Source organism: Salvelinus fontinalis, chromosome 5, assembly GCF_029448725.1.
Source record: "Salvelinus fontinalis isolate EN_2023a chromosome 5, ASM2944872v1, whole genome shotgun sequence".
Classification (NCBI taxonomy): Eukaryota; Metazoa; Chordata; class Actinopteri; order Salmoniformes; family Salmonidae; genus Salvelinus; species Salvelinus fontinalis.
In genome coordinates, this window is record NC_074669.1 from 22995208 (window position 1) to 23022617 (window position 27410).

The 27410-nt window shown below is 43.6% G+C and overlaps 2 protein-coding genes across 9 annotated transcripts in view; both read left to right on the forward strand.

Moving 5' to 3' along the window:
• The window catches only part of LOC129855328 (ras-specific guanine nucleotide-releasing factor RalGPS2-like), a 147666-nt gene extending 142742 nt beyond the window's left edge, over nucleotides 1-4924 (forward strand). For all 7 annotated transcript variants that reach the window (XM_055922864.1, XM_055922865.1, XM_055922867.1 and 4 more), the window contains 2 exons: nucleotides 1032-1123; nucleotides 1197-4924. In XM_055922864.1, the coding sequence (XP_055778839.1) occupies nucleotides 1032-1123; nucleotides 1197-1226 (122 nt within the window). In that variant the 3' untranslated portion in view covers nucleotides 1227-4924. The remainder of the gene's footprint in view (nucleotides 1-1031; nucleotides 1124-1196) is intronic.
• A 3065-nt stretch (nucleotides 4925-7989) lies between these two features.
• On the forward strand, nucleotides 7990-27056 carry LOC129855330 (glycosaminoglycan xylosylkinase). Of its 2 annotated transcripts, XM_055922872.1 has the most exons (10): nucleotides 7990-8261; nucleotides 16530-16617; nucleotides 20290-20619; nucleotides 20713-20960; nucleotides 21126-21212; nucleotides 21333-21442; nucleotides 21666-21837; nucleotides 23411-23602; nucleotides 24378-24437; nucleotides 24555-27056. In XM_055922872.1, exons 3-10 carry the CDS (start codon nucleotides 20491-20493, stop codon nucleotides 24784-24786), a joined length of 1230 nt encoding a protein of 409 aa, XP_055778847.1. In that variant the 5' UTR covers nucleotides 7990-8261; nucleotides 16530-16617; nucleotides 20290-20490; the 3' UTR covers nucleotides 24787-27056. The 2 variants fall into 2 exon arrangements, with proteins under 2 accessions (XP_055778847.1, XP_055778846.1); XM_055922871.1 differs by lacking the exon at nucleotides 16530-16617.
• The last annotated feature ends 354 nt before the right edge of the window (nucleotides 27057-27410 follow it).

Sequence of the window (27410 nt, forward strand, 5' to 3'; positions counted from 1 at the left end):
GGGTGGGTGTGCGCCTACGTACGTGCAGTGCATTCTGAAAGTATTCAGACCCCTTGACAGTTTCCAAATTTTGTTAACGTTACAGCCTTTATTCTAAAAAAAATTAAAATAAAAAATAAATATTATCCCCTCATCAATCTACACACAATACCCCATAATGACAAAGCAAAAACAGGTTTTTAGAAATGTTAGCAAATTTATAAAAATACAAAACGTAATTATCACATTTACTACATAGTGTACCAGTCAAAAGTTTGGACACACCTACTCATTCAAGGGTTTTTCTTAATTTTTACAAGACTATGAAATAACACACATGGAATCATGTCGTAATCAAAAAAAGTGTTGAGAGAATGCCAAGAGTGTGCAAAGCTGTCATCAAGGCAAAGGGTGGCTACTTTGAAAAATCTCAAATATAAAATATATTTTGATTTGTTTAACACTTTTTTGGTTACTACATGATTCCACATTATTTCATAGTTTTTATGTCTTCACTATTATTCTTCAATGTAGAAAATAGTAAAAATGAGAAACCCTTGAATGAGTAGGTGTGTCCAAACTTTTGACTGGTACTGTAAATAAAAAAAGGGGAATTTCTGACTTCTGCTGCTTGTAATATTTTAATAAAACTTTGCTGATAAGGCTCCTATGTGAGCCTCCTCTGGCAAATCAATGCCGTAACTAATTACGGTGCCACTAAGACCAGCTTTTGGTCGGTATTAAATATCCCTACACACAGATGGACACACACACACACACATGTTCCTGTCTGTCTGACCCAGCAGTAACCCTGTCTGCTATGTGGACTGCTTGCCTGTCTCTATTTCTCTCTCTACACACACACACACACACATACACACGCACACAGTTTCTGTTCTCATATGTTCTGCATTGCGGCAGCTTTCTGCTGTACACATATGAGGATGGGAGAGTCAAGAAGTATAACTGTACACGACTGGACCTAGACTGGGCTGAATCTCAGTATTCTGCTACAGGGACATCTTGTGATGGTGTGTCTCTGTGTTTCCTAGGTAACACCTATAAATACCAGGCAGGGAACAAAATGAATGCCCTTCTGTGGTTCAAACACCTCAGTGCTGCCTGCCAGAGCAACAGACAACAGGTAACACACACACTCTCTCACAAACACATACCCACACCAACCTGCGCTCATGCCTTTTTCTCTCTCTCTCCAGGTCCCAGCCAATCTGATGTCCTTTGAATGAGTGCTGCTGTAGAGGACGGAGCGATAGAGCTAAAATAGAGGAAGAGGGCTAGTGACTCAGCACCAGGAGCTTTCACTGCCATGACCCCAAAACTATAACCCCAGACCCCAGCCCCACTGGAGCCCCACCTGCCACCACTGCCTTAACCTAAGGAGCCATGTGTGTGTGTGTTGAAGCAGTGGTTATTATGGTTGCATAGACTACTGAATGAAGACTTAAACCACTTCTTCTCTCTCGTTCTCTGTTGTTTTTCTCTGTGGAACTATGGGATGTCTCTTCCTCTTTCTTGGATGCTTCTTAAGGATGGATGGACATGATTTATCCTTGTTTTCCCTCTCTTCTTGACATACTGTGCTCTGGTGGAAGACGGACTCTGCCCTTTCTAGGGCTGGACTCACACACAATACTGGACTAGCCCAATGGAATGGGATTTCAAACACACTTTTCTTTATCACACTTTGGTTCACAAACTCCCCCACACACAAGACTCCGATGGTGTCTTCACACTTGAGTTGAGCTCACAAAACGGACACTTTTTTACACACATTCACTCCCCCCTTCTGAGAGTGTGTGATTGGCCTGTGTGATTGCAGCATTGTGAATATTAAGGGCTTTGATTCTCAAATCTATTCCAGCAGAAACCACACACACGTGTCCTGAATGTATCCTACTGTTTTATATTCCAGAGCCTCTCCTCACCGTGTGTGTGGGTGGTGGTGGGGGGGGCACACACTATATATGGTAAGTCACGGGAATGATAAACCCAGACTCTAAGCTTTCCTCAATTCCACCTTTATGGACCCAGTTATATCGCTCTTATAAACAGGCTTTATATGTTCTCTCTGTCCACATGTTAAAGCTTGAGATTCACCAGAAGACAGAATAACACTAAAGACTTGAAAGCTGTGAAAAAGTGAACGATGGAATGTTAACCCCAGAAAAAGAATTTATCTCCACTTTCTTTTTTTGTTATTGCTTGAACATAAGAGGGAGCTACAGGTTCTGACCTGATCTGCTTTACACATCGTGAGTGTTTTATATACACACACACACAGCTATCGGGAGCCATTCAGAATCCATATTTTGTTGGTTAGTGTTTTCTGTTACCTTGGTGTTGTGTTGGGGACGTATCAGCAGTATTACCCTGTAGATGACTTGCACATGTCTAGCTTATTTTAATTGTCTGTTACATTTCATTTCTGGCCTCTTCCCTTTTTTTTGGAAACATGTTGTACCTTTACTTGTTTTTGATTTTTATTTGTGTAGTGTTTTTGTTTTCTCACCTATGAGTTTGTCACATAGGGTTACGGTACAGATCTACTCTATTGCCTAGTTCCATGTCATCCTCTAGACCCATCGCCTGGTCACTACTCTAGACCCATCGCCTGGTCACTACTCTAGACCCATCGCCTGGTCACTACTCTAGACCCATCGCCTGGTCACTACTCATGGCATCTTCAATTAAAGCTATGGAGAGGTGTAGATGACTCCACCTCATCCTCCAATTGGCTGAGAGAAACGTCCACCATATTGCTTACACCTATCCAGTCCTTTCAGATCTGTGAACAGTTAAGGAGTACGAACTAGAGGGAGGGGCTAACAATTTGAAGTGGACCCAGCCAAAGTGGGTATGGTTTGGGACTCAACCCTGAGTGTGTGCCAATGTACCAGACACACATTTGTATTCTGATTTGGGAGAAAGTGTTACAATTAGAAAAAAATAAATGAATACGTTCTTGGGAAAGGAGAAAGGATGGTGTGGTCACATTCTCATACTACTCTCAGAAAGGACTTAAACCACTAGAGAAAGCGTTATCTTGCATTCTCCTGACTGTTTCTATCTCAACCTGACAGTCAGGTTAGGTCCTGACTTGTAACAATGGTTTACATCTCCCATCTGTTCATATGTTTGTATATTTTGCATGTCTATTGTTTACATAGAGGTCCAGCAAGTTAGCATCACATTCCTCACACCTCAAACTGACACTATGTACTCTAGCAGCAAGAGACTCCAACTCCCATGGGCCAGTGCGGCAATAGTTGTCTTATGTCCTGTAGAGGCTAAGCTAATGGGAGACGGTCGAACTTATCCATAACTATTGATACAGGGTCATATGTATTCACCCCCTAATGGTTAAGGTTAAGATTGGGGTTGGTGTAATCTGATCTGAGATCTGTTGTTTAGGGCAACTTCTACATAGTCCATTTCAGGCTCATTTCCGATGTGCTCTGCTCCTCAGCTCCCAGCAGTTATCCCACACACAGCTACAGCTCCATTAATAGCAAGACTCCAGCAGGGCTATGTCATACAGACTAGGGGATGAGGAAGCTAGAGAAAAAAGGGAATGAGAGGGGTAGTGATACAAAAGAACAAGAGAGGAAGGTAGTACAACAGTATGAGTGTGTAAAAACTATTTTTGTTTACCTGCTAGAAAGCATTAGACAGACAGAGCCTCATGGCTGCCATTTCTTCACTGTTGAGCAGTGGGTAAATCTGTATAGAATGTGGTATAGCATATTCTTCTGTGTGGAGTGTGATTGAACAAGGAAGGATATAGTAGAAATAGAGGGGTGAATGGAACTCTGATGCAACAGGAGCTGTACAGAGAAGCAGGCAGACTGATGCTCCCCACAGAAGACCAGCAGAGGAGAAAGTAGTCTTTCTCCCTTCTTTTTTCCACCTCTCACAGACCCCTCCTTCACATCTCTCTCCCTTGGACATAGAGGGCTTCAATGCAGGCTGAAGAGAGCGGCAGATTAAATGGCAGACAGGAATGCTCCCATGTTACAGTGTAGTGTCAAACAGTGCTGAAGTGAGGGATGTGGATGCCTATAGGGAAAGGTTTAGGAGTGTCTGAGTTTTTACAATCTGTTATGGTGGGCTTTTTGTTTCTGAGAAATAATGTCAAAATGGTTTGTTTGTTTTTTGAGGTTTCCCTATTGTAACCAGAGTTTCCACAGTTTGTGTCCATGTACAAATACAACCAGCTGTGTATTATTTACTGTCTAGAGTAAAGTTTATTTTTGGATTTGTCTGCAGTGTTAAAAAAAAAAAAATACTGAGAAATCCTTTAACAGATAAGATGAGATGACTCGGTAATGTGTGGTGTAGGGATGGAGAAGTTGCCCGCAGCTCAAGGGTCAACTTAATTCCCTTTAAATCCAAACTTTAACCATTAGGGGAAAATGTAAACTGACCTTAGATCAGTTTCTAGAAGAGACATCTACCTACTCCTATATGGCTCAGTTTGAGAGTGATGTTTATGATGTGTTGACGACGTCACTTAGCTTTGTCCATGTCCCATGACCTGTGGGGTGTGTCCATGTGCTATCCCTCTACCTCCTGTACTCTGACACCAAGTGAGGACCCACCCATGTTATGTGACCTGGGTTTGAACTATGACCTCTGAATTGAGTGATGTGACCTGAGTCTCAGCCAGATAACCAATAAACACACTGCCCTTTTTATACTCTGCCCCTCGGTTCACTTTCATTTATATTAACATGGTTTCAGCTAAATGTGGTGTATGTGTGCCGGGCCAGGAGTTTCTACTTACCACAACCTGTTAAATGTCCTGGACAGGGCATGTGGTTAGGAAAAATGTGTATGTGCGTGCTTAACCTAGTGTTAATACACTTTAGGTGTGGATTGATCTGTAATCTTTCCTACTGAAATAAAACCTACTTGAATTGTTGAACTGGTGTAATGGTTTTTCAATTGACAGTCTCTTTCAAATAAACCCAACAATTTAACTCCCATTCTAAGACTTATCTTGTAAACCTAGTTAGTAATTTCCTGCTTTTTAGAGGGAAATGAGTGGCGACAGTTTCTATTCAACCCTGGGCAATATTTGTGTTGTGTAGGACACTGGAAATCCCAGGCAGAGGCTGCATCTAAAGTGGCGTTCTTTCCTTATTTCCTCTCAACACACAAGACTAGTGAAAGCAATATGGCATACTGAGAAAATGGCTTTCACCTGTCCAGTTCTTCTTTCACTTAGGCTATTGGGATGCAGCTTCTGCCTGGAGAGGCTAATGTAGAATATTGACATGAAGCCGAGGAGGAGGGCATTTTAGATTGGCATGCAGCTGTGGATTCCACAGTGTTGACCTACTGAGAGCAGATGTGTGCAGCTGGACTGGGAGGGGGCTGCTTGGGTGTGTTGGTGCTCAGCAGGAACTATGTGTGACCCCAGAAGCCTCCTTACACACACTTGGTCAGAGCAGGCTATGAAGAAATGCTTTTTGCCGTGTGCTGGCATTGATTGGGCCATCGATGTGTTTGGGAAAAGCGGCTGTTTAGTAGCCCCAGCGGAACTTAACTAGCTGCAGTGATCAAGACAAGCCTATGATGGTGACTCTATACACAAACCCACACCAGGAGACCTCTGTTTGGGATGCAGTTTTATACACACAAGATCCATATGCTGTAATAGTTAACCCACCACACACAGCATGTACTGTATATCTAAGATGGGGCTGGAGAGGAAGGCAGACGTTTTACGTGTCCCCAACCTATTTTTTTTGTTAAGTTAAACAACGCAAATAAACTATTTTGTAGATAATGTTGCCGCTACCGTCTCTTATGACCAAAAAAACTTCTAGACATCAGGACTGCGATTACTCACCATGGACAAGCAGAATCCTTTTCTTTTCACGACTGATGAGCCCGACGCGAAGGATATAAAATCGACGAGCTACGCGGAAGATTAAACTACCAACGGGACATTAATAACTAACATCTTATGCTTCACGGAGTCGTGGCTGAACGACGACACTATCAACATACAGCTGACTGGTTACACGCTATACCGGCAGGATAGAACAGCAGCGTCTGGTAAGAGAGGGGCGGCGGACTACGTATTTTTGTAAATAACAGCTGGTGCACAAAAGCTAAGGAAGTCTCAAGGATTTGCTCGCCTGAGGTAGAGTATCTCATGATAATCTGTAGAGCACACTATCTACCTAGAGGTTCTGTACTTTTCGTAGCTGTTTACATACCACCACAGTTAGGCTGGCACCAAGAAAGCATTGAATGAGCTGTATTCCACCATAAGCAAACAAGAACACTCACCCAGAGGCGGCGCTCCTAGTAGCCGGGGACTTGAATGCAGGGAAACTTAAATCTGTTTTACCAAATTACTATCAGCATGTGCAACCAGAGAAAAAATAAACTCTGGACCACCTATACTCGACACACAGAGACGAATACAAAGCACACCCTCCATTTGGCAAATCTGACCATAATTCTATCCTCCTGATTCCTGCTTACAAGCAAACATGAAAGCAGGAAGCACCAGTGACTAGATCAAGAAAAAAAAGTGGTCAGATGAAGCAGATGCTAAGCTACAGGACTGTTTTGCTAGCACAGACTGGAATATGTTCCCGGGATTCCTCCGATGGTATTGAGGAGTACACCACATCAGTCATTGTCTTCATCAACAAGTGCATCGATGACGTCGTCTCCACAGTGACTGTACGTACATACCCCAACCAGAAGCCATGGATTACAGGCAGCATCCACACTGGGCTAAAGGATAGAACTGCCACTTTCAAGGAGCGGGACTCTAACCCGGAAGCTTATAAGAAATCCTGCTATGCCCTCCGACGAACCATCAAACAGGCAAAGCGTCAATACAGGACTAAGATCGAATCCTACTACGCCGGCTCTGACGCTCATTTAGGCAGGGCTTGCAAACCATTCCAGACTACAAAGGGAAGCACAGCCGAGAGCTGCCCAGTGACACGAGCCTACCAGACGAGCTAAACTACGTCTATGCTCGCTTCGAGGCAAATAACACTGAAACGTGCATGAGAGCACCAGCTGTTCCGGAAGACTGATCACGCACTCCGCAGCCGATGTGCGTAAGACCTTTTAAACAGGTCAACATTCACAAGGCCACAGGGCCAGACGGATTACAGGCAAGTGTCTCTGACATTTTCAACCTCTCCCTGTCCGAGATTATTGTGGACTGCAGGAAAAAGAGGGCCGAGCACCCCCCCATTCTCATCGATGGGGCTGCAGTGGATCAGGTTGAGAGCTTCAAGTTCCTTGGTGTCCACATCACCAACAAACTAACATGGTCCAAGCACACCAAGACAGTCGAAGAGGGCACAACAAACCCTAGTCCCCCTCAGGAAACTGAAAAGATTTGGCATGGGTCCTCAGATCCTCAAAAGGTTCTACAGCTGCACCCTCGAGAGCATCCTGTCTGGTTGCATCACTGCCTGGTATGGCAACTGCTCGGCCTCCGACCGCAAGGCACTACAAAGGGTCGTGCGAACAGCCCAGTACATCACTGGGGCCAAGCATCCTGCCATCCAGGACCTCTATACCAAAAATTGTCAGACTCCAGCCACCCTAGTCATAGACTGTTCTCTCTGCTACCACACGGCAAGCGGTGCCGGAGCGCCAAGTCTCGTAAGTATGCATTTCACTGTAAGGTCTTGTTGTATTCGGCGAATGTGACTAATAAGATTTGATATCTTTATGCTATAATGGTTCACATCTACAGTAATGCATGATTTACACGCACCCCACCATGCACACACACAGACCTCTCTTCAACCCAGTGTGCAGGATATATTGAACTGGAACCATTTTTACTGGGAGACTCTCCCTAGAGAAGTATGCCTATGTCTAGGTCCATATCGAAATGAAGGTAATGCAGTGACGTGCATTACTTATGTGATAAATGCATAGCGATGACTGCTTAATTATAATACAACAGCGCTGCCTGGTGTCTAAATCGAAACCTGACATTAATAAACCCTATTATGTTGAATACATTGTCTACAATTAAATAGGTCCTGGTCTCTTTAAGATTTAGGTGGCGGTGTGCTTGAGCAAATGTTTCGGAAGTGTAAACGCTAAGGTAGGAGGAATCGAAGGAAAGGAGAGCAAAGGGATGGAGAAATTATCCCTTTTTGACAGCCTATTGGTGAATACACAGTTCCACACAAAATACCAAGCACACCCTGACTGGTGCATTGTCGTCGTTTGACATCCACTAACGTTAGCGGTAATCGTGAAAGGTAAGCCATTTATTAGACTTACCAACTAGCTAAAGGCACATCTTTACAATTAACGTTGGCAAGCTAGCTAGCCTATATTCATACATTTTTGATAACGACTAATGTTAGTTTACTCGCTAGGTACTGTAGGTACAGTACTAGCTAGCTCGTCAGCAATCTACGCAAGCTTTGATGTGGAAAATATCGATGCAGTTCGTTAGCTAGGTACAGTAGCTACGTTAGTACTGTAAGTTGCTGCATTGCTGGAGCTTGCTAACGTTAGTTAGATGCTCTCGAGAACCCAAGCCAAGGTATGAAAGGTAGTTAACGTCTAGTATGGGCTACGTTGCTAGCTACAGAGTATATGTTTACCTAGCTGTGGGCCAGTTTTAAACCATACTGTAACGTTGTTGTCTTTGTGTGGGCCTTTGCTATTTCCAACCAGCTAGCTAGAAGGCTAGCAATGTTGTTGGACCCATGAAAGACCGATTGTGTGGAAGGCAGCTCGAGTCATTCCTGCCTGCGTGGCCACCGCTAGACAGATGTTTAACTTAGCCAGCTAACGTTATTTCACGGGTTGTCCTCAGTTACTGGTATGCATTTTTCATTCATTTTCAACAAGACAGTTTCATGTGAACCAGAATCTGGCACAGGAGGCGTTGATATGGCGAATCATAATGTCTTCTGATCTGTAAAACCAGATTCTGGTTCAGTTTCATGTGTATGTATGTGGGTCATTTTTGGGCTCGGGTAATATTTCAGTCCCTCTGACTTTATTTCAAGTATTGGGTCACCAAAATGAAATGTTAAAAGATGTTGTATATAATTGGAAATGTCCAGCATAATGAATGGAAATAAATATAGCATTAATTTAAACTTTTATAAAAAAATATTTATTTTTACATGGGAAATGAATATTAAAATGTGCACATAATTAATTACTTTTGCCATTAATGCAAACTTGTTTTTGTTTGCGAAAGTATAATTGAATAAAATCACACAATTTTCCCTCAGTCTACACTCAACCCCATCACACCAACCAAAGTCCACCCTTATGTGCCGTCATTAACAGGAAGTGACATCATTCCACATTTTTTTTATTTTTTTTACCTTGATTTAACCAGGTAGGCCAGTTAAGAACAAGTTCTCATTTACAACTGCTACCTGGTCAAGATAAAGCAAAGTGACAAAAAACAACAGAGTTACACAAAGGATGAACAAAAGTACAGTCAATAACACAATCTATATACTGTGTGTGTAAATGGAGTAAGGCAATAAATAGGCCATAGGATTTCAAATTTAGCAAATTAACACAAGTTATAGATGTGCAGATGACGATGTGCAAGTAGAAATACTGGTGTGCAAAAAAAAAGTAAAAAACAATATGGGGATGAGGTAGGTAGTTGGGTGAGCTATTTACAGATTGGCTATGTACAGCTGCAGTGATCGGTAAGCTGCTCAGATAGTTGATGCTTAAAGTTAGTGAGGGAGATATAAGTCTCCAACTTCAGCGATTTTTGCAATTCGTTCCAGTCATTGGCAGCAGAGAACTGGAAGGAAAGGCGGCCAAAGTGGGTGTAGGCTTTGGGGATGACCTGTGAGATATACCTGCTGGAGCGCTTGCTACGTGTGGGTGTTATGGTGACCAGTGAGCTGAGATAAGGCAGAGCTTTACCTAGCAAAGACTTATAGATGATCTGGAGCCAGTGGGTCTGGCGACGATTATGTAGCGAGGGCCAGCCGACGAGAGCATACAGGTCGCAGTGGTTGTTGTCAACTGCATGGTACAGAAACAGGCAAGTAATCACATTCTTTTATTTCTGTATTTTGTTATTTTTTAAAGTCAGGTGGGGATCGTCGAGCTGACCAACTCAAACCCGTTACATGAAATAAAGATGGAAAACTAGTACTTTCAAAATTATACTTTAACCCATAAAGATATACAATCTATGAATTTCATGCACACCACCATGTCCTTCACCACATGAGGAGCAGAGGCCATTTTGAACCAAAAAACTCAACCCCGTCACATGGTTCATTGTAACGGGGTTGTAAACCTGTGACCGCGTTGAGTTATTTACTTTATTTATGATGATTGCATCTAAACAAATTAATTATTCAATACATTATTTATATTCACTTATGGAACATGCTGTAATGTATTCCATGTGAACAAAAAATATATATTTTAAGGCAGTTGTTCCTTTAAGTCGCTCTAGATCCTAAATTACTAAAGGATTATAGTGTATACTTGTATATATTCGAAGAATCTTTGATTTAACGTTATCCATTGAAACATCTAGGGAATGATGGCACCCACATCAACAGCAGAAAGACAAAGGTAGTGTCGAGCACGTCAAAATGCTGACCCAGAAAAAAGGGAACAATACCTTGAGAGAGAGAGAGCGTCAGAGATGGAAAATAAATGTTAAGGCAGGGAAAAAGATCCGTGATTTCAGTAAGAGACCAGCATCAGAAGCGTAAACAGTGGAGAACAGCATACGTAAGAAGCAAGGAGAGGAAAGAAGCACTGAGGAACTTGACCACTCCTCCACAAAGTCCAGATCAGGTCATCACCCTTGCTCCTGGTGAGCTGATGTCAGCTGCCATTGTTCAACAAAGAAGGACCTACTCTGTGCATGCTTTAACACACAGCACTTCAGTTTCAGGCAGAAGGTCCTGGCTGCTCCAGAACAGCCAGCCAATGAGGAAAATCCACAACCTGTGGACGAAATCCGGGTCTTCTTGGGCAGTGTATAGTGGAATACGATGATGACCTTTATCCAGGCATCATCCTCAGAACGGATAAAAATGTGTACAAGTGAAATGTATGCATCGTGTAGGACCTAACAGATTTTTCTAGCCTTCTCGAGACGACATCCACTGGTATCAGTTTGATGAAGTCCTTGAGATGATTCCACCACCACAGCGTGTGACATCCTGCCACGTAGAGGTTGAGAGAGACGTGTGGGCCAGAATGAGTGAATATGGTGCTCCTGAGAAGAAGGATAGTCATGCTGACACTCCTGCTGTAGTTACAGCTGTTCTCGCGTTCCAAATGCCCTTGGAAAATGTTCCTACAGTTTGATGACACGTTGAACTGTTCTGATGAAACCTGTTGAATGTTATTAATTACCCTAATGCCGGATGTTTTTATTTGTTTGGTTAATAAAACCCAGATTATTCTAAATATATCTAATGTCCTTGTTACATGGTTGAATACAATGAAATTAAATGTTTGGATGGATTCTTTTTTTATATGGAAACCAATCTTTTCAACCCGTTACAGTATTCAACCCTGTCACCCTAGTCTCAACCCCGTCACATGACAATATGTTAAATAAAATGGCAAAGAGGCTACACCTGTTGTATTCAGCGCACGTGACAAATAAACATTGATTTGAGATGGCCCTTTGCTGCCAAAAAGTTCTGTCTGCGCAAATACGCCTAACACGCCATACAGTTTTGGAAACAATTGGAGCTTTCATATAAACTGGAAATAAATGTTCCAAATATAAAAGTTGCACCCGGCTATATTTTCAAGGACACAGCGTCCAACCAGTGTGCACTTCCTCCCCTCCAATTTCCGCTTCAAATGTCTCCGAGGAAGAATCTCAATTGGTTTCCTTTATCTCCTCGCCTCCTTCTCAAAATCCATTGGAGGAGGTCAGAGGGAAAAGAGAGAAAGCTAGGAATCAAGGAAACAAATTGAGATTCTCCCCAATGGGGTGTAACTGGGGAGGAAGTTTCAAACTTCATGTTTTTGAAAATTCTGCTGGATGCAACCAGGATGCAACTTTGCTAAACTGCGTACAGTAAGTATATCATTTGTATTGGAAGTATTATTTCTAGCTGATGTGAAAGTTAAGTTCCAAAGGTTTCCAGAACCGTATCGCAAGGGAGGATTATTAACGTTCCGAAACGTTACAACTGAACATTCGTATTGTAGTTCATTGATCCAGCAGTCATCCATAGGGCTTTGATTGAGAACTCAAGGGCTGGCTAGCTATACACCCTTCAATGCTAGAGAGCTAAGCCTGACTGTATGAGAGTCTGAGAGAAACCTAGCAAAACAATTTAACTATTGTCCAGTTAGTCACGAAATGTGGCAATGCCTTCAATTGTGGAGGCAAGGCCACACATATTTACATAGACAAGGGACGTTTGTTTTTTGTTCCTATCACGAATGTTGAATAAAATGATATTTGAACTTACTCTACCGATTGTCCATGGTGTTCCTTCAGCTGGTTGATATTTTTTATTTTTTTATTTATTTTATTTCACCTTTATTTAACCAGGTAGGCAAATTGAGAACACGTTCTCATTTACAATTGCGACCTGGCCAAGATAAAGCAAAGCAGTTCGACACATACAACAACACATAGTTACACATGGAGTAAAACAAACATACAGTCAATAATACAGTGAAAATAAGTCTATATACAATATGAGCAAGTGAGGTGAGATAAGGGAGGTGAAGGCAAACAAGATATAAATATAAATAAATAAAAAATATATATAAAGGCCATGGTGGCGAAGTAAATACAATATAGTAAGTAAAAAAATAACACTGGAATGGTTGGTTTGCAGTGGAAGAAGGTGCAAAGTAGAGATAGAAATAATGGGGTGCAAAGGAGCAAAATAAATAAATACAGTAGGTAAAGAGGTAGTTGTTTGGGCTAAATTATAGATGGGCTATGTACAGGTGCAGTAATCTATGAGCTGCTCTGACAGCTGGTGCTTAAAGCTAGTGAGGGAGATAAGTGTTTCCAGTTTCAGAGATTTTTGTAGTTCGTTACAGTCATTGGCAGCAGAGAACTGGAAGGAGAGGCGGCCAAAGGAAGAATTGGTTTTGGGGGTGACCAGAGAGATATACCTGCTGGAGCGCGTGCTACGGGTGGGCGTTGCTATGGTGACCCGCGAGCTGAGATAAGGGGGGACTTTACCTAGCAGGGTCTTGTAGATGACCTGGAGCCAGTGGGTTTGGCGACGAGTGTGAAGCGAGGGCCAGCCAACGAGAGCGTACAGGTCGCAGTGGTGGGTAGTATATGGGGCTTTGGTGACAAAACGGATGGCACTGTGATAGACTGCATCCAATTTATTGAGTAGGGTTTTGGAGGCTATTTTGTAAATGACATCACCGAAGTCGAGGATTGGTAGGATGGTCAGTTTTACAAGGGTATGTTTGGCAGCATGAGTGAAGGATGCTTTGTTGCGGAATAGGAAGCCGATTCTAGATTTAACTTTGGATTGGAGATGCTTGATGTGAGTCTGGAAGGAGAGTTTACAGTCTAACCAGACACCTAGGTATTTGTAGTTGTCCACATATTCTAAGTCAGAGCCGTCCAGAGTAGTGATGCTGGACAGGCGGGCAGGTGCAGGCAGCGATCGGTTGAAGAGCATGCATTTAGTTTTACTTGTATTTAAGAGCAATTGGAGGCCACGGAAGGAGAGTTGTATGGCATTGAAGCTCGCCTGGAGGGTTGTTAACACAGTGTCAAGAGAAGGGCCAGAAGTATACAGAATAGTGTCATCTGCGTAGAGGTGGATCAGAGACTCACCAGCAGCAAGAGCGACATCATTGATGTATACAGAGAAGAGAGTCGGTCCAAGAATTGAACCCTGTGGCACCCCCATAGAGACTGCCAGAGGTCCGGACAACAGACCCTCCGATTTGACACACTGAACTCGATCAGAGAAGTAGTTGGTGAACCAGGCGAGGCAATCATTAGAGAAACCAAGGCTGTCGAGTCTGCCGATGAGGATGTGGTGATTGACAGAGTCAAAAGCCTTGGCCAGGTCAATGAATATGGCTGCACATGAGACAATGAACACAGGAAATTATTATTAAACAGACTTCTTCTAAACGGGGGTCTATGTGTTTTGCAATCAAGACAAAGTACACAAAACAAAAATATAAGGGTAGTGGATCAGAAAACCAGTCCGTATCTGGTGTGACCACCATTTGCCTCATGCAGCGCATCTCCTTTGCATGGAGTTAATCAGGCTGTTGATTGTGGCCTGTGGAATGTTGTCCCACTCTTCAATGATTGTGCGAAGTTGCGGGATATGGAACAATCTGCCGTTCACGTCAATCCAGAGCATCCCAATCATGCTCAATGGGTGACATGTCCGGTGAGTCTGCAGACCATGGAAGAACTGGGACATTTTCAGCTTCCAGGAATAGTGTACAGATCCTTGCGACATGTGGCGGTGCATTACCATACTGAAACATGAGGTGAAGGCAGCGGATGAATGGCACGACAATAGGCCTCAGGATCTAGTCACAGTATCTCTGTGCATTCAAATTGCCATCGAAAAAATGCAATTGTGTTCGTTGTCCGTAGCTTAAGCCTGCCAAACCATAACCCCACCGCGGGGCACTCTGTTCACAACGTTGACATCTGCAAACCACTCGCTCACACGATGCCATACACTCTTTCTGCCATTTCCCTGGTACAGTTGAAACCAGGTTTCATCAGTGAAGTGCACACTTCTCCAGCACCATCGAAGGTGAGCATTTATCCACTGAAGTCAGTTATGACACTGAACTGCTGTCAGGTCAAGACCCTGGTGAGGACAATGAGCATGCAGATGAGCTTCACAGACGGTTTCTGACAGGTTGAGCAGACCTTTTTTGGTTGTGCAAACCCACAGTTTCATCAGCTAACCGGGTGGCTCGTCTCAGACCATCCCGCAGGTGACGAAGCCGGATGTGGAGATCCTGGGCTGGCATGGTTACACGTGGTCTGCGGTTGAGAGACTGGTTGGGCATACTGCCAAATTCTCTAAAACGACGTTGGAGGTGGCTTATGGTAGAGAAATGAACATTAATTTCTCTGGCAACAGCTGTTGTGTGTATACCAGTTCTGTTATACTCACAGACATTCAACCCGTTTTGAAAGTTTTCTATCTAAATCTACCAATGATATGCATATCCTAGCTTCTGGGCCTGAGTAGCAGGCAGTTTACTTTGGGCACGCTTTTCATCTGGAAGTGAAAATACTGCCCCCTAGCCCGAAGTTAACTTCATTTCCACTGTAAAAAGCATCTAGACATTAGTTCGCCATGCTTCTATCTTAACATTTGGTTTGCAACAACAGGGGTTTGTACAAACATTGCCATCCTTTCTCTAGACATTTGCAACATAGTTTCAATATTGAAATTTGATCACAAACAAAAGTGTCAATAGAAACAGGTTCAACTAAATGAAATGCAGCTACTTTGCTGTTATTCTAGCTGCACGGTTTGACGTGACTGTGTTAGCTGTAGTTGGCTAGCTAGCATGCAAGGGATAAGAGCGTTGCCAGCCAGCATGGCTATGAAACATATAGAACGAACGACTGAGTCGCATCCATAGATATTTAATAAAAACACTTCACGACTGTCGAGTCTAACAACCTAACCGATAGAATGAACGGACATCTTTTGTCAGCCAGTCGAAATTACGAATCATCATCATTTTCATGGATATATAAAATACAATTTTATTGGTCACATACATATATTTAGCAGATGTTATTGCGGGTGTATGGAAATGCTTGTGTTCCTAGCTCCAACAGTGCAGTAGTATTTAACAATTCACAGCAATACACATCTAAAAGTAAAAGAATGGAATTAAGAAATAAATAAATATTAGGACGAGCAATGTTGGAGTGGCATTGATAGAATGAACGGCCAGCCGGCTTGGCTAGCAACCATAGATGTCGGGATAAGGCCTATATTTTCATTGAGGAATGAAATAGTAGCATATGAATACATTTAAAAATGGTTTTATTGAATTGCTAACCCGTTAATTGTACACAAGGTTGTACATAACTACTTTTTTTAGCATGGCTGTGCTGATCTACGGTACTCGGCAACCTCGTACCTATGACCGCAGCACAGCCGTGCTAAAAAAGTATTTTAGCACGCCCTCTCGTGTACAATTGCTAGTCGACACCGGTTGGTGTGTAGCACCGTGGCATGGTTATAGACATCAGGTGAAGTAGTTCCTGCTCCCAGGACTGCCGCACAGAGCAGCTTGTCTGTGATGGATTCATCCCAGCCTCTCTCCCTTCTCTACAGTGCATCTCCCCACATGTGCCACAGGGCTTCTTTAGTGTACATTCACTGTCTTTGTGCCCCCATCCACATCTGAGACACCTGTCCTTCTGTTGGACCCAGGAGAACCGCTGTGCAGTATTCAACTTGGAAAAGTTGGTGCAGTTATTTGAAGTAGTGATCCTTAGAATCACAAGGGGCAAAAAGGCTTAAACCTGTCATTAACCCTGGTCTGTCCTTTGTTAGGTCCACTAGGCTTATGCTCTACCGTGACCTGGTGCACACCAGAGAGAGAGAGGGTGGTGCTCTCTTCAGGCCTCTCCGTGGGGTAGAGGTCAGTGGCTTCCTAGCTACCTACATTACTGCCTCTTTCCTCACCAGCCAATCAGCAAAGTCTGTGTGTGTATGTCTGTGGGCCTCCATCTTGCAGTATTCCCTTGGGAAAAGTGCTCAGCTAAGATATCCCGGTAGGCTGTCCACATGGGACCCACAAAGGAGCTTGTTTAGAATACCCACCAGGCCTCCCACTGATAAAGTCCTCCAGCACCTGGGCATCTCCCACTCTGATGGAGGGTGCATTCAGGATGGCAGACAACTCACCCTGTACCAGTTGTGGTTGACCATTTGCGCAGCTGCAAGGCTTACATGGCCTAGTGTTAAGGACACTACCTGTTTGTTAACTACCACTGCCTCTCCTCCAGTGGATCTATACAGGCATGTGGAGAGACTGTGGCAGATCGACACTCCTATCTACAGAAATGAGAACCTTGTGACCTGCTCTTAACAAGACCATGGCAGTGGACATTCTTGAGGCTGAGACTGTTTGTGTGCCAGTGGGTGGTGTAGAGAGTTATGCCACCCCACTGCTGAGAAAAGGGGAGGCCCCCTGAGGCTCTGATGCCGCGCAGTACAGAGTGCCGCCTGGCTAAGGTCTCCACAGACTCCACCGCAGTGGAGAGGGGCCTGGGAATGATATCCGGTGTGGGCTCAGTCTCTATAGCAGGCAGCTCCTGATGACCAGTGGGGGCTGGGATCATGATGTGTCCCTGCTCGGTCTCAATAGCAACCGTTAGAGGAGAGGCGGCTTCCTGCTGCTGAACTGCATAAGACCGTCCTATATCCTCCACTGCAACCTGTCAGAGACGGATCCCCTGATTGGAGGAAGCCTGGGATCTGGTCTGTTGTTGCAATAGGCAAATCTGACCCTCTATACTCAATATTCGATATTGGCAAAACATGCTTCCTGTACAACATAGTCAGCGATGTCCACGGCGCTGCAACTCCCTGACACTCCAATTTAGGAGTATAATCCTCCCGCTGGATTGTTGGGGATGCAGCCCCACCTGGTGCCGAATACTATTCCACAGGTGGAGGTGACATCGCGGAAGCCCCTACCTGTCCCGGGGTGTAGGTATAATCCAAATGTGATGGCGCTGCGGCTCAAGGGGCATCACTGGCTGGGGGATAACTGGTAACATAGTCCCTCAAGGCCTCCTGCTCCGGACCACTCATGGGCTGGATGTCAGGTCCTCTGCAGGACCTCTGGAGGTTGCCATATATCATGTTCAGTAAGCCACACATTTGTGAGGTAGAACCTCCAGAATAAACAGGCCTGTGGCTTTACTGATACCTATCTCCTATTCGAGAGACAAGACAACCTCCAGAGTATTCCAAACAGATGACTTTATTGACCTATTACAGCTGGGTATAGGTCTAAAACAGAATAGAAACATGGAATGAAGCTATGATAAATACAATAACTACAATATACATGTAATGGATATAATGGAAGAAGTGGCACTGAATAGAATACTATGAATGGATGACAATAACGGAGAGTAACGGGACTGTATAAATACACAGGGACTGGCAGGCTATTACATAGTAACAAGCAATAAAAGCACTGTGTGAAATGGATAACAAATAGATAATAGGAAGTACTGGCTAATTGTTACCGGCAATAATATAAGTAGCTATTAACACAATAGTAATGAGATGGAGAAACTAAGCAATACCAGCTATACTAGCACACAGTGCAATAAGAACAAATAATAAACTTATATTCTTTCATGCAACCCAAACCCATGAATACAACCAAGCTCTCACAAGCAATTACACTGGGAAGGAAAAATACTATCTGAGAGGGGATTTACTTATACCCTTGTGAGAGCATGGTCTGGGCTGACTGTCCATTCACAAACCAGAAGCACTGCATCCTGGGGGTATGGGCAGGGATGAGGCACATGGCTACTCCCTGATTGGCTGGGCTGCAATCTAATGATCTCTCACATGTTGACTAAGAGGGGTAAGGATGGGTGAGCCCTAGACAACACCAGCCAAATTAGGTAAACAGGTGGTAATTTAGCCTAACATCCTGGAGAGGGAATTTACAAATCAGCAATAGTTTTGGTAGTTTTGCTTTAAACAGTCAGTGTATATTGTCATTTTTAGATACACAGGGTAAAATTGATCATTTCATAACGAGGAATCACTTTTGCGAGGCACACTGCATGGCCAAAGCGGGAGGAAAAAAGAAGCTCACTAAACTTCCAAACGGTCGAAACCATTTGATTTTGAAATGGGGGTGAAATCTAAAGTTATCCTATATGTTCATTGGCTATGTCACAGCTGAATTGTAAGTTGATAAATTACTATCTCAAACACATCTGCAACAATGACAAGTTCATTAGTGAGTGATGGTGATTTCTGTGAGATGTAGTGGGGTGGTAGATGTCTAGTCTCTCTTGATGGCTCAGGTCAGGTACCTACTTATACACACAAATGTTAGTGCACTGAATTGTTTCAAACTGAACCGTATCGGAGCCCATGTATATAGATAGATACGTATCGAATCGTCTTGAAAGGGAAAGATTAACATCCAGTTTTTGATAAAATTGCATTCTATGGATCCCCCTACCAAAACCCAAAAAGATCTGTTGTGCAGGCTGCTCTTTCTTTGCCCGATTACCCATCTACTTCGCCCGCTAAAATGAATGTATGTAGTGATAGAGCAGCAGTATTAGACTGAGTCGTCAGGCAATCTCCTTCTCCGTTAACTAACAAACGGCTCCCTTGTCTGAGGTAGCGTAAAATTATATATAGATTTTTTAAATTACTATGGGATATCAGCACCCAAAGAATAGTATGCAGTTAAATAGGAAAATCAGGTACATGGTAAGCATTAAAGAATGTAAAAATGTCCAGGTACTGACTGATACTGAACAAAAATATAGACGCAACATATAAACACACAAAAAGCTTATTTCTCTCACATTTTGTGCACATTTGTTTTACATCCCTGTTAGTGAGTATTTCTCCTATGCCAAGATACTCCATCCACTTGACAGGTGTGGCATTTCAAAAAGCTGATTAAACAGAATGATCATTACACAGGTGCACCTTGTGCTGGGGACAAAAGGCCACTCTAAAATGTTACATTTTGTCACAACACAGATGTCTCACGTTTTGAGGGAGAATGCATTTGGCATGCTGACTGCAGGAATGTCCACCAGAGCTGTTGCCAGAGAATTTTGTTAATTTCTCTACCATAAGCCACCTCAAGTTGTTTTAGAGAATTTGGCACTGCATCTAACTGGCCTCACAACCGCAGACCACATGTAAACATGCCAGCCCAGGACCTCAGGGATGGAACCTTTACCCATTCTAAAGAAGAGAGTGCTAGAACAAACAGTAGGTTTGGTAGGGTTTGATGTTGTCAGTAAAGGTGTGGTTTAAAACCCAGCTTGTGGAACCAGGAGTCAGTCAGGTTTGTCAGGTATGGGTGTGTCTCTAAGCCACAATGACACATAAATAACTGCAATATGTTACTGAGCCCAATAATAGTACATTACTTTGTCATGCTCCTGCCTGGTGGCCTGAGGCATCTAGGCTCCTGCTGTTTCTGTCTGTATGTCTGTCTACATTTTTGGATTTATAAATCAAACTTATTTTGTATTTATATCAAACTGTTTTTCATCACTAATGTCCTCTCTGTCCTCCTCTACAGGGTGGTTGCTGATAAATTAGGGACCAGGGCTAGCTGTGGGTCTGGTAGTGAGACAGTGAGCCATACCTCCTGCCCCACTGAAATAGAGTGTGTGAGAGAGAGGCGACTGGAGGGGGAGGCAGGTGCCATGCTCCAGGGGTGAGGCGGGGGAGAGAGACACACACACAGGGCTCAGGGCTGGTGGGTGAGGTTGCCAAGGAGATGAAGTTGAAACAGCGCGTGGTGTTGCTGGTTGCCGTGCTACTCCTGTTGGGGCTGGCCAAACTCTTTCTGCTGGATGGAGGAGAGGGGTCCGCAGCCAGTCGACGAGACCTCCGGGCCTTCCGCAAGGTACGGCTGTCTGTGTGCGTGTCAATGTTTATATCTGTGCGTGTACTGTGTGTGTGTACTTGTGAGCATTAATGTGGAAGTCTGTGTTCCCAGATGGAGGCAGGCCTGTCTCTCTCACGCGGTGACCGGCTAACACACACCCTCCAGTCTCCATGGGAGGTGGCAAACCAATGGGTGGGCCCTAGGGAGGTGTACCCTGAGGAGACCCCCGAGCTGGCAGCCGTCCTCTCCGCGCTGGGCACTGCCCGAGTGGAGCGGGCAGATGTGGGCTACAAGGGCACCCAGCTTAAAGCTCTACTAGTACTGGACGGGGGGCAGAAGGTGGTCTTCAAACCCAAGAGGTGAAACACACACACACACACACAGAGTCCTCTGGTTCTCTGCTGCGGAGTTGTATGGTTTTTGTTGGGTCAGATTAGGCACTGTGCTTTTATTCTGTGTCTTACGTAAGAGGATAACTCTCTCAATCACGCCCTCCCTCTCCATTTCTCTCGCTCTTTTTCCAGGTATAGTAGAGGCTATGTGGTAGAAGGAGAGCCTTATGCAGGTTATGACAGACACAACGCAGAGGTGGCAGCTTTTCACCTGGACAGGTACACACACACACGTATTGGCCTGATGCATTAAAATATATACCTTTTAGTTTTGGCCATCTGGATACTGGTGTTGCTAGTGGTACATGACTGTCTGTCCTGTGTATCTATCTGCTGTAGGATCCTGGGTTTCAGAAGAGCACCCCTAGTGGTCGGGAGGTTTGTCAACCTGAGGACTGAGATCAAACCTGTCGCTACGGACCAGCTACTCAGTACCTTTCTAATGCAGGGTGAGACACACACACACACACACACACACACACACACACACACACACACACACACTAGAGGGCTCTTTTCAGTCCCACCCATAATCTTTTCTTATAGACGTACCACTCCCTAGAAAGTTGATAAGATAACATTGTGTGTCTAGGTTCAAGCAGCAGTGGGCTGGATCTCTTTCTAAATGCAAATGGTTAACCATTTTCTCTCTGGCCCTTCCTCTCTCTCCAGGTAATAATAGTTGTTTCTATGGGAAGTGTTACTACTGTAGAGAGAGTGAGCCGGCGTGTGCGGAAGGAGAGATGATGGAGGGATCAGTAACTCTCTGGCTGCCAGATGTCTGGCCGCTCCAGAAACACAGACACCCTTGGGGACGCACCTACAGGGAGGGCAAACTGGCCAGGTAGGGGTGTGTGCATTTGTGCTTGCATGTTAAAGTCCTACTCACCTCATTTAATACCCAATTTACTTAACAAAAAATCTAAATAGGTGGTCCAGGTATCCTCATGACATGGCACAAGTTGCCTTGTCTTGTTCCTCAAGCAAGGGGGAGGCCATTGACATCAGACCAACTCCTTGAAGTTTGCAGTTTTCAAAAAAAAAAAAAAAAAAAAAAAAGTTTTTGCTCCAAACATATTGTTTTACCCTTAAGAGAAGTTAAATTGATTTACAGTAGTTGTAAAAAATAAAAAAATATATATGTAAATGCCATGTCATAGAAGGGTCCAGACACCTCTTGTGATTTCAATAGTTTGAGAAACTTACCCCAACAGCAAATCACTTCCTCATCGTCATTGTGTAGTATGGGGGCTTTGAAAAAACATGAACAAAGACATCAAAATACGTATTTTTTGGAACAACAAAGCTCTCAGTATAGTGATGCAGGTCTTTTAGATGTTGTACACATGAAATAGTGTCAGTCCACAACGTATTCCATTTTGTTGTGACTCCTCTAAATCCATTCTTCAGGTAACTGACAAAATACTGTGAGTAAATATAGAAAGTATTTTGAGTATACAAAGTATATTGGAAGCATGGGGTGCTTCCAAATAGGATGTTCCGGACACTTGTGAATCTATGCCAAGGCGCATTGAAGCTGTCCTGGCAGCTTTTGGTGGCCCAACTCCTTGTTGAGACACTGTTGGTGTTTCCTTTATGTAGGCACCTGTAGCAGCAGGCTACATGGAGAATGGAACAGATAGATATGGGAAATGGCTCAAGTCGCACAAATGGAATATAACGTTGCTGTTAAAGTTCAGATTGGCACAATTTCAAGTGAACAACATCTAAAGACCTGCTTTGCTGTTTCTAAAAGGACGTATTTGGAGCCTTTGTTCATGTTTTTTTCAGGCCCCCATACTACACAACGACGAGGAGGAAGTGATATGCTATTTGGGGTAATTTTCTCAAAAACAACTGAAATCACAAAAAAGGACACTTCTATAACATGCAATTTACATCCAAAATAGAGATTTGGTTGTAAAAATTAGCTTCTTTTTTAAATGTATCAATTGACCATTTCGGCACATAACATTTTGTCCAGTATTGCCATGCGTCACATGTTTTTTGTTTGTATTATCTTTTACCAGATCTAATATGTTATATTCTCCTACATTAATTTCCACAAACTTCAAAGTGTTTCCTTTCAAATGGTACCAAGAATATGCATATCCTTGCTTCAGCTCCTGGGCTACAGGCAGTTAGATTTGGGAATGACATTTTAGGCGAAATTGGGGGGAAAAGGGTCAGATTCTTTTTAAGAGGGCGTCAGGTAGCCTAGCGGTTAAGAGCGTTGGGCCAGTAACTGAAAAGTCGCTGGTTCAAATCCCCAAGTTGATTAGGTGAAAAATCTACCGATGTTTCTTATTGATCATGTAAGTTGCTAAATTACAAAAATGTAAGTGTTTACATTACTCTGCTTATACTTCTCTTTTAAACAGGAAAAGTAAAAAACTAAATGCTTTAAATGTGTGTAGGTGGGAGTATGATGAGAGCTACTGTGATGCGGTGAAGAAGATGCCTCCGTACGACGCCGGTCCCAGACTGCTGGACGTCATAGACACAGCCATCTTTGATTACCTCATCGGCAACGCCGACCGACATCACTATGAGAGTTTCCAAGACGACGGAGGAGCCAGCATGCTCATCCTGCTGGATAACGCAAAGAGGTGAAGAACACAAACGCATCACTAAGTGTAAACACAAAGAAACTCTAGACATGCTGGCAACTCCTTTCACCTCTAACTCCATCCCCCAGTCCTCTCCTCTTTTACCTAGGTCCCTGTTGATTGATCTGCTGAGCTAAGTGTGAAATAGAGTAGTGTTTCCCAACCCTGGTCCTCCAGAACCCCCAACAGCACACAGTTTCATTATAGCTCTGGACAAACACGCCTCATTCAGCACATGAGGGCTTGATGATTAAAATGACCAGATGAATCAGGTGTTACAATAAAATGTGTACTGTTGGGGGTACTGGAGGACCAGGGTTGGTAAACACTGTGCTAGAATGTGTGTTATGAAAGTGTGTCAGGGTTTAACTTGTCAAATCAAATTTTATTGGTCATATACACATATTTAGCTGATGTTTTGCGTGTGTAGCGAAATGCTTTTGTTCCTAGCTCCAACAGTTTAGTAATATCTAACAATACACAAATCTAAAAGAATGGAGTTAAGAAATATATAAATATTAGAACAAGCAATGTCAGTGGCATTGACTAAAATACAGTAGAATATAATACAGTATATACAGATGAGTAAAGCAGTATGTAAACATTATTAAAAGTGACCGGTGATTCCATGGCTCTGTATATAGGGTAGCAGCCTCGAAGGTGTAGGGTTGAGTAACCGGGTGTTAGCCGGCTAGTGATGGCTATTTAACAGTATCATGGCCTTGAGATAGAAGCTGTCTTCAGATGCCTTACTATGGTGTTTTGTTGTTTGCAGTTTTGGGAATGCAGCTCTGGATGAAAGAAGCATTCTGGCCCCTCTATATCAGTGTTGCATGTGAGTAGACACACACACTGAAAATACCAACATTTCCTCAAAGGAATCACAACCCATTTCTAGTGTTTATGAACAGTTCTCTCTTACGCTCCCTCTATTCCTCCCTTCCGCCGTCAGGGTGCGTGTGTCTACGTGGAACAGGTTGAACCTGCTGAGAGCTGGGGCTCTGAGTTCAGCCCTAAGACAGGCCCTGACCTTTGACCCCATTAACCCTGTCCTGGCCGAGCCCCACCTGGCTGCCCTGGACAGACGGCTGTCTGGTGTCATAGCAACCATCCAGCAGTGTGTGGAGTCGCTGGGCCCCGACAACACACTGATAGAGGACCGCATGATCTTGCCACACCCTTAGAAAAGGTCAGGAGGGAGGGAGGAAGGAGAGAAAGTATAACCTGTCTCGCCTCGGGGGAGAGAGGGTTGAGCCATGGGAGGAGGAGCTGGATGATAAACCCCTCCTCTCATGGCCCCCCAGAAAGGAACAGGAAATGACCCCAGCAGCAGGAAGTGACTTGATAAAGGACTGGGTGTTGAGTCCTCTATAAACTGTTCCCCTCCACACTAGGACCTACTGGATACCTAACTTTTCTCCTGACATCTCCTCTCCCACACACACACACACACACACACACACCTTCTGCCAAAACCTCTCTCTCCATCCAGTGTAAAGGAGGGAACCAAGGCCAAAGGACTCAACCCAAAGACTCACAGGTCAGTGGCGAGAGAGAGACTGGCTAACTGACCATGGGGGGGCAGGAGGGGGATTTTGTGGTCAGTCTGATTGTGACTGACAGACAGATGTGGCTGTATCCAAAATGGCATCTAATTCCCTGTATAGATGCAGAAGGCTCCAAAAGTAGTATACTGTATAGAGGGAATTGGCTGCCATTTCACATCTGCTCGATGTGAGCTGTCTGACCAGTGACTAGGGATGCTATTCCACTAGTTTCGGCCCCTGTTTCTCAGACCCAATTCCTGTTCCTGGACTAAAAGCACTTTCAATAGAGATTCTTTATACATGCCATAAAGAGATCAATGGACCGCAGACCGTGAGGGATAGAAGAGGGACACAAAAATCTGATCTAACAAAGTGGATATTCGTCAATTCTCTCATGATGTACACTGAATGTAGAAAACATTAGGAACACCTTCCTAATATTTAGTTGCACCCCCTCCTTTTTGCCCTCAGAACAGCCTCAATTCATCAGGGCGTGGACTCTACAAGGTGTCAAGTGTTCCACAGGGATTCTGGCCCATGTTAACGCCAATGCTTCCTACAGTTGTCAAGTTGGCTGTACATCCTTTGGTTGGTGGACCATTCTTGATACACACGGGAAACTGTTGGATGTGAAAAACTCAACAGCGTTGCAGTTCTAGATACACTCAAACCGGTGCGCCTGGCACCTACTACCATACCCCCGTTCAAGGGCACTTTCATCATTTTTTGGGGCATTTCAGCCTCTGAATGGCACACATACACAATCCATGTCTCAAGGCTTCTTTAACCTGTCTCCTTAATTTACAATGATTTTAAAGTGGATTTAACAACTTACATCAATAAGGGATCATAGCCTTCACCTGGGTTCATCTGGCCAGTCTGTCTTTTTTTAACTGTAATGCAGTTGATTGGTAACAATGATATGAACATGTGTTGGGGTTGACATCCATACCAGCATTATACTCAGATTTTTACCCCAACATAGTTTGAAATACACATGTAAACACATACATTTTGATGGCCGGCAATGAGGAGATTCTGTATTTATACCCCACGGAGGGACACGTGTGGCATTACCATTATTTTGGTCGAGTTCGATTGATGTCTTTACCACATGTATTGAGCATGCTTTTTTAGTCTGGGATTAGACTTTATCTGGGTCCCAGGAACTAGCCTTTGGGGCCCTGGTCAGGACTGGTGCACTATTTGAGGAATAGGGGGCCATTTGAGATATGACCAGTGTGTACATACTGAACTGTTGAATAGCATAAGAGTATAATTGAGAATTATAATATTAAAAGAAACCTAATTTAGTGTCAAGTTTGGATGGTGTGTGTGTGTACGTTTTTGCGTGTGGTGTGTGTGTGTGTGTCTGTGTGCATGAGTCCAATGTTTCCCCAAAAATATGTTTTTGCAGCAGTGGAAAAGGTCGCGGGGGGTGGGGCAGGTACAGGGGACATGCCCCCCCCCCAGACAGTTTTTAGAATGTCTGTGAGAATGTCATTTCTTTTTAAAAGGACGTTCTACTCTAAAATGAATGAAAATCAAATTATGCCGACATCATCCGTCTATGATCTCCCCCATAAATGAGCCCAATAACATATTGCAAAAAAAAAAATGTATGTTTAGGGCTGACTCTCTTACCATAGCCTATACATGGCACCAAACCATATTATCAGGCAAGTGTGCTATTAGCAATAAGCACTTTTTTTCTGGATTAAAACAGGGCTACTTTCCTGCAATTATATAAAAAATTTCCATGGAGCTGACATAAAATGTGTCAATGTGAAAGCTAATTTCCTGCAATTCTACACATTTTGCAACTGATATTAAAGAATTTGGGAAATTGAGGGGGTTGCTGGGAAGTTTGGGACTGTATGTTTTCAACATTAAAAATGATCTTTAAATATGCTGTATTTCAGTGTTTAACAAAAAATGTAATGGTTCCACTTCAATTGGCTGCTCTTGTATAGATTGTTTATGGATGCTTTCGTGTAGATGCTCCTGTATAGGGGGTCTAGAGATGCTCAAACTATCAACTGTTACTGTCTATATACAACCTGCATTTTTAGTGTTCCTCCCTTAGAGGGAGCCAGATCATTATAGTAGAGATATCTAAATACAGACTATCAACTTAGACATCGCATCATTTTATCTGTCCCATAATGGCATCTGTGGGAGAACCCATTGTATGAAAAAGCCACATGTCCCTCCCCTTTGAGAAGGAGAGAGGACGCGAGAAGTATGCAATTGAGATCCTC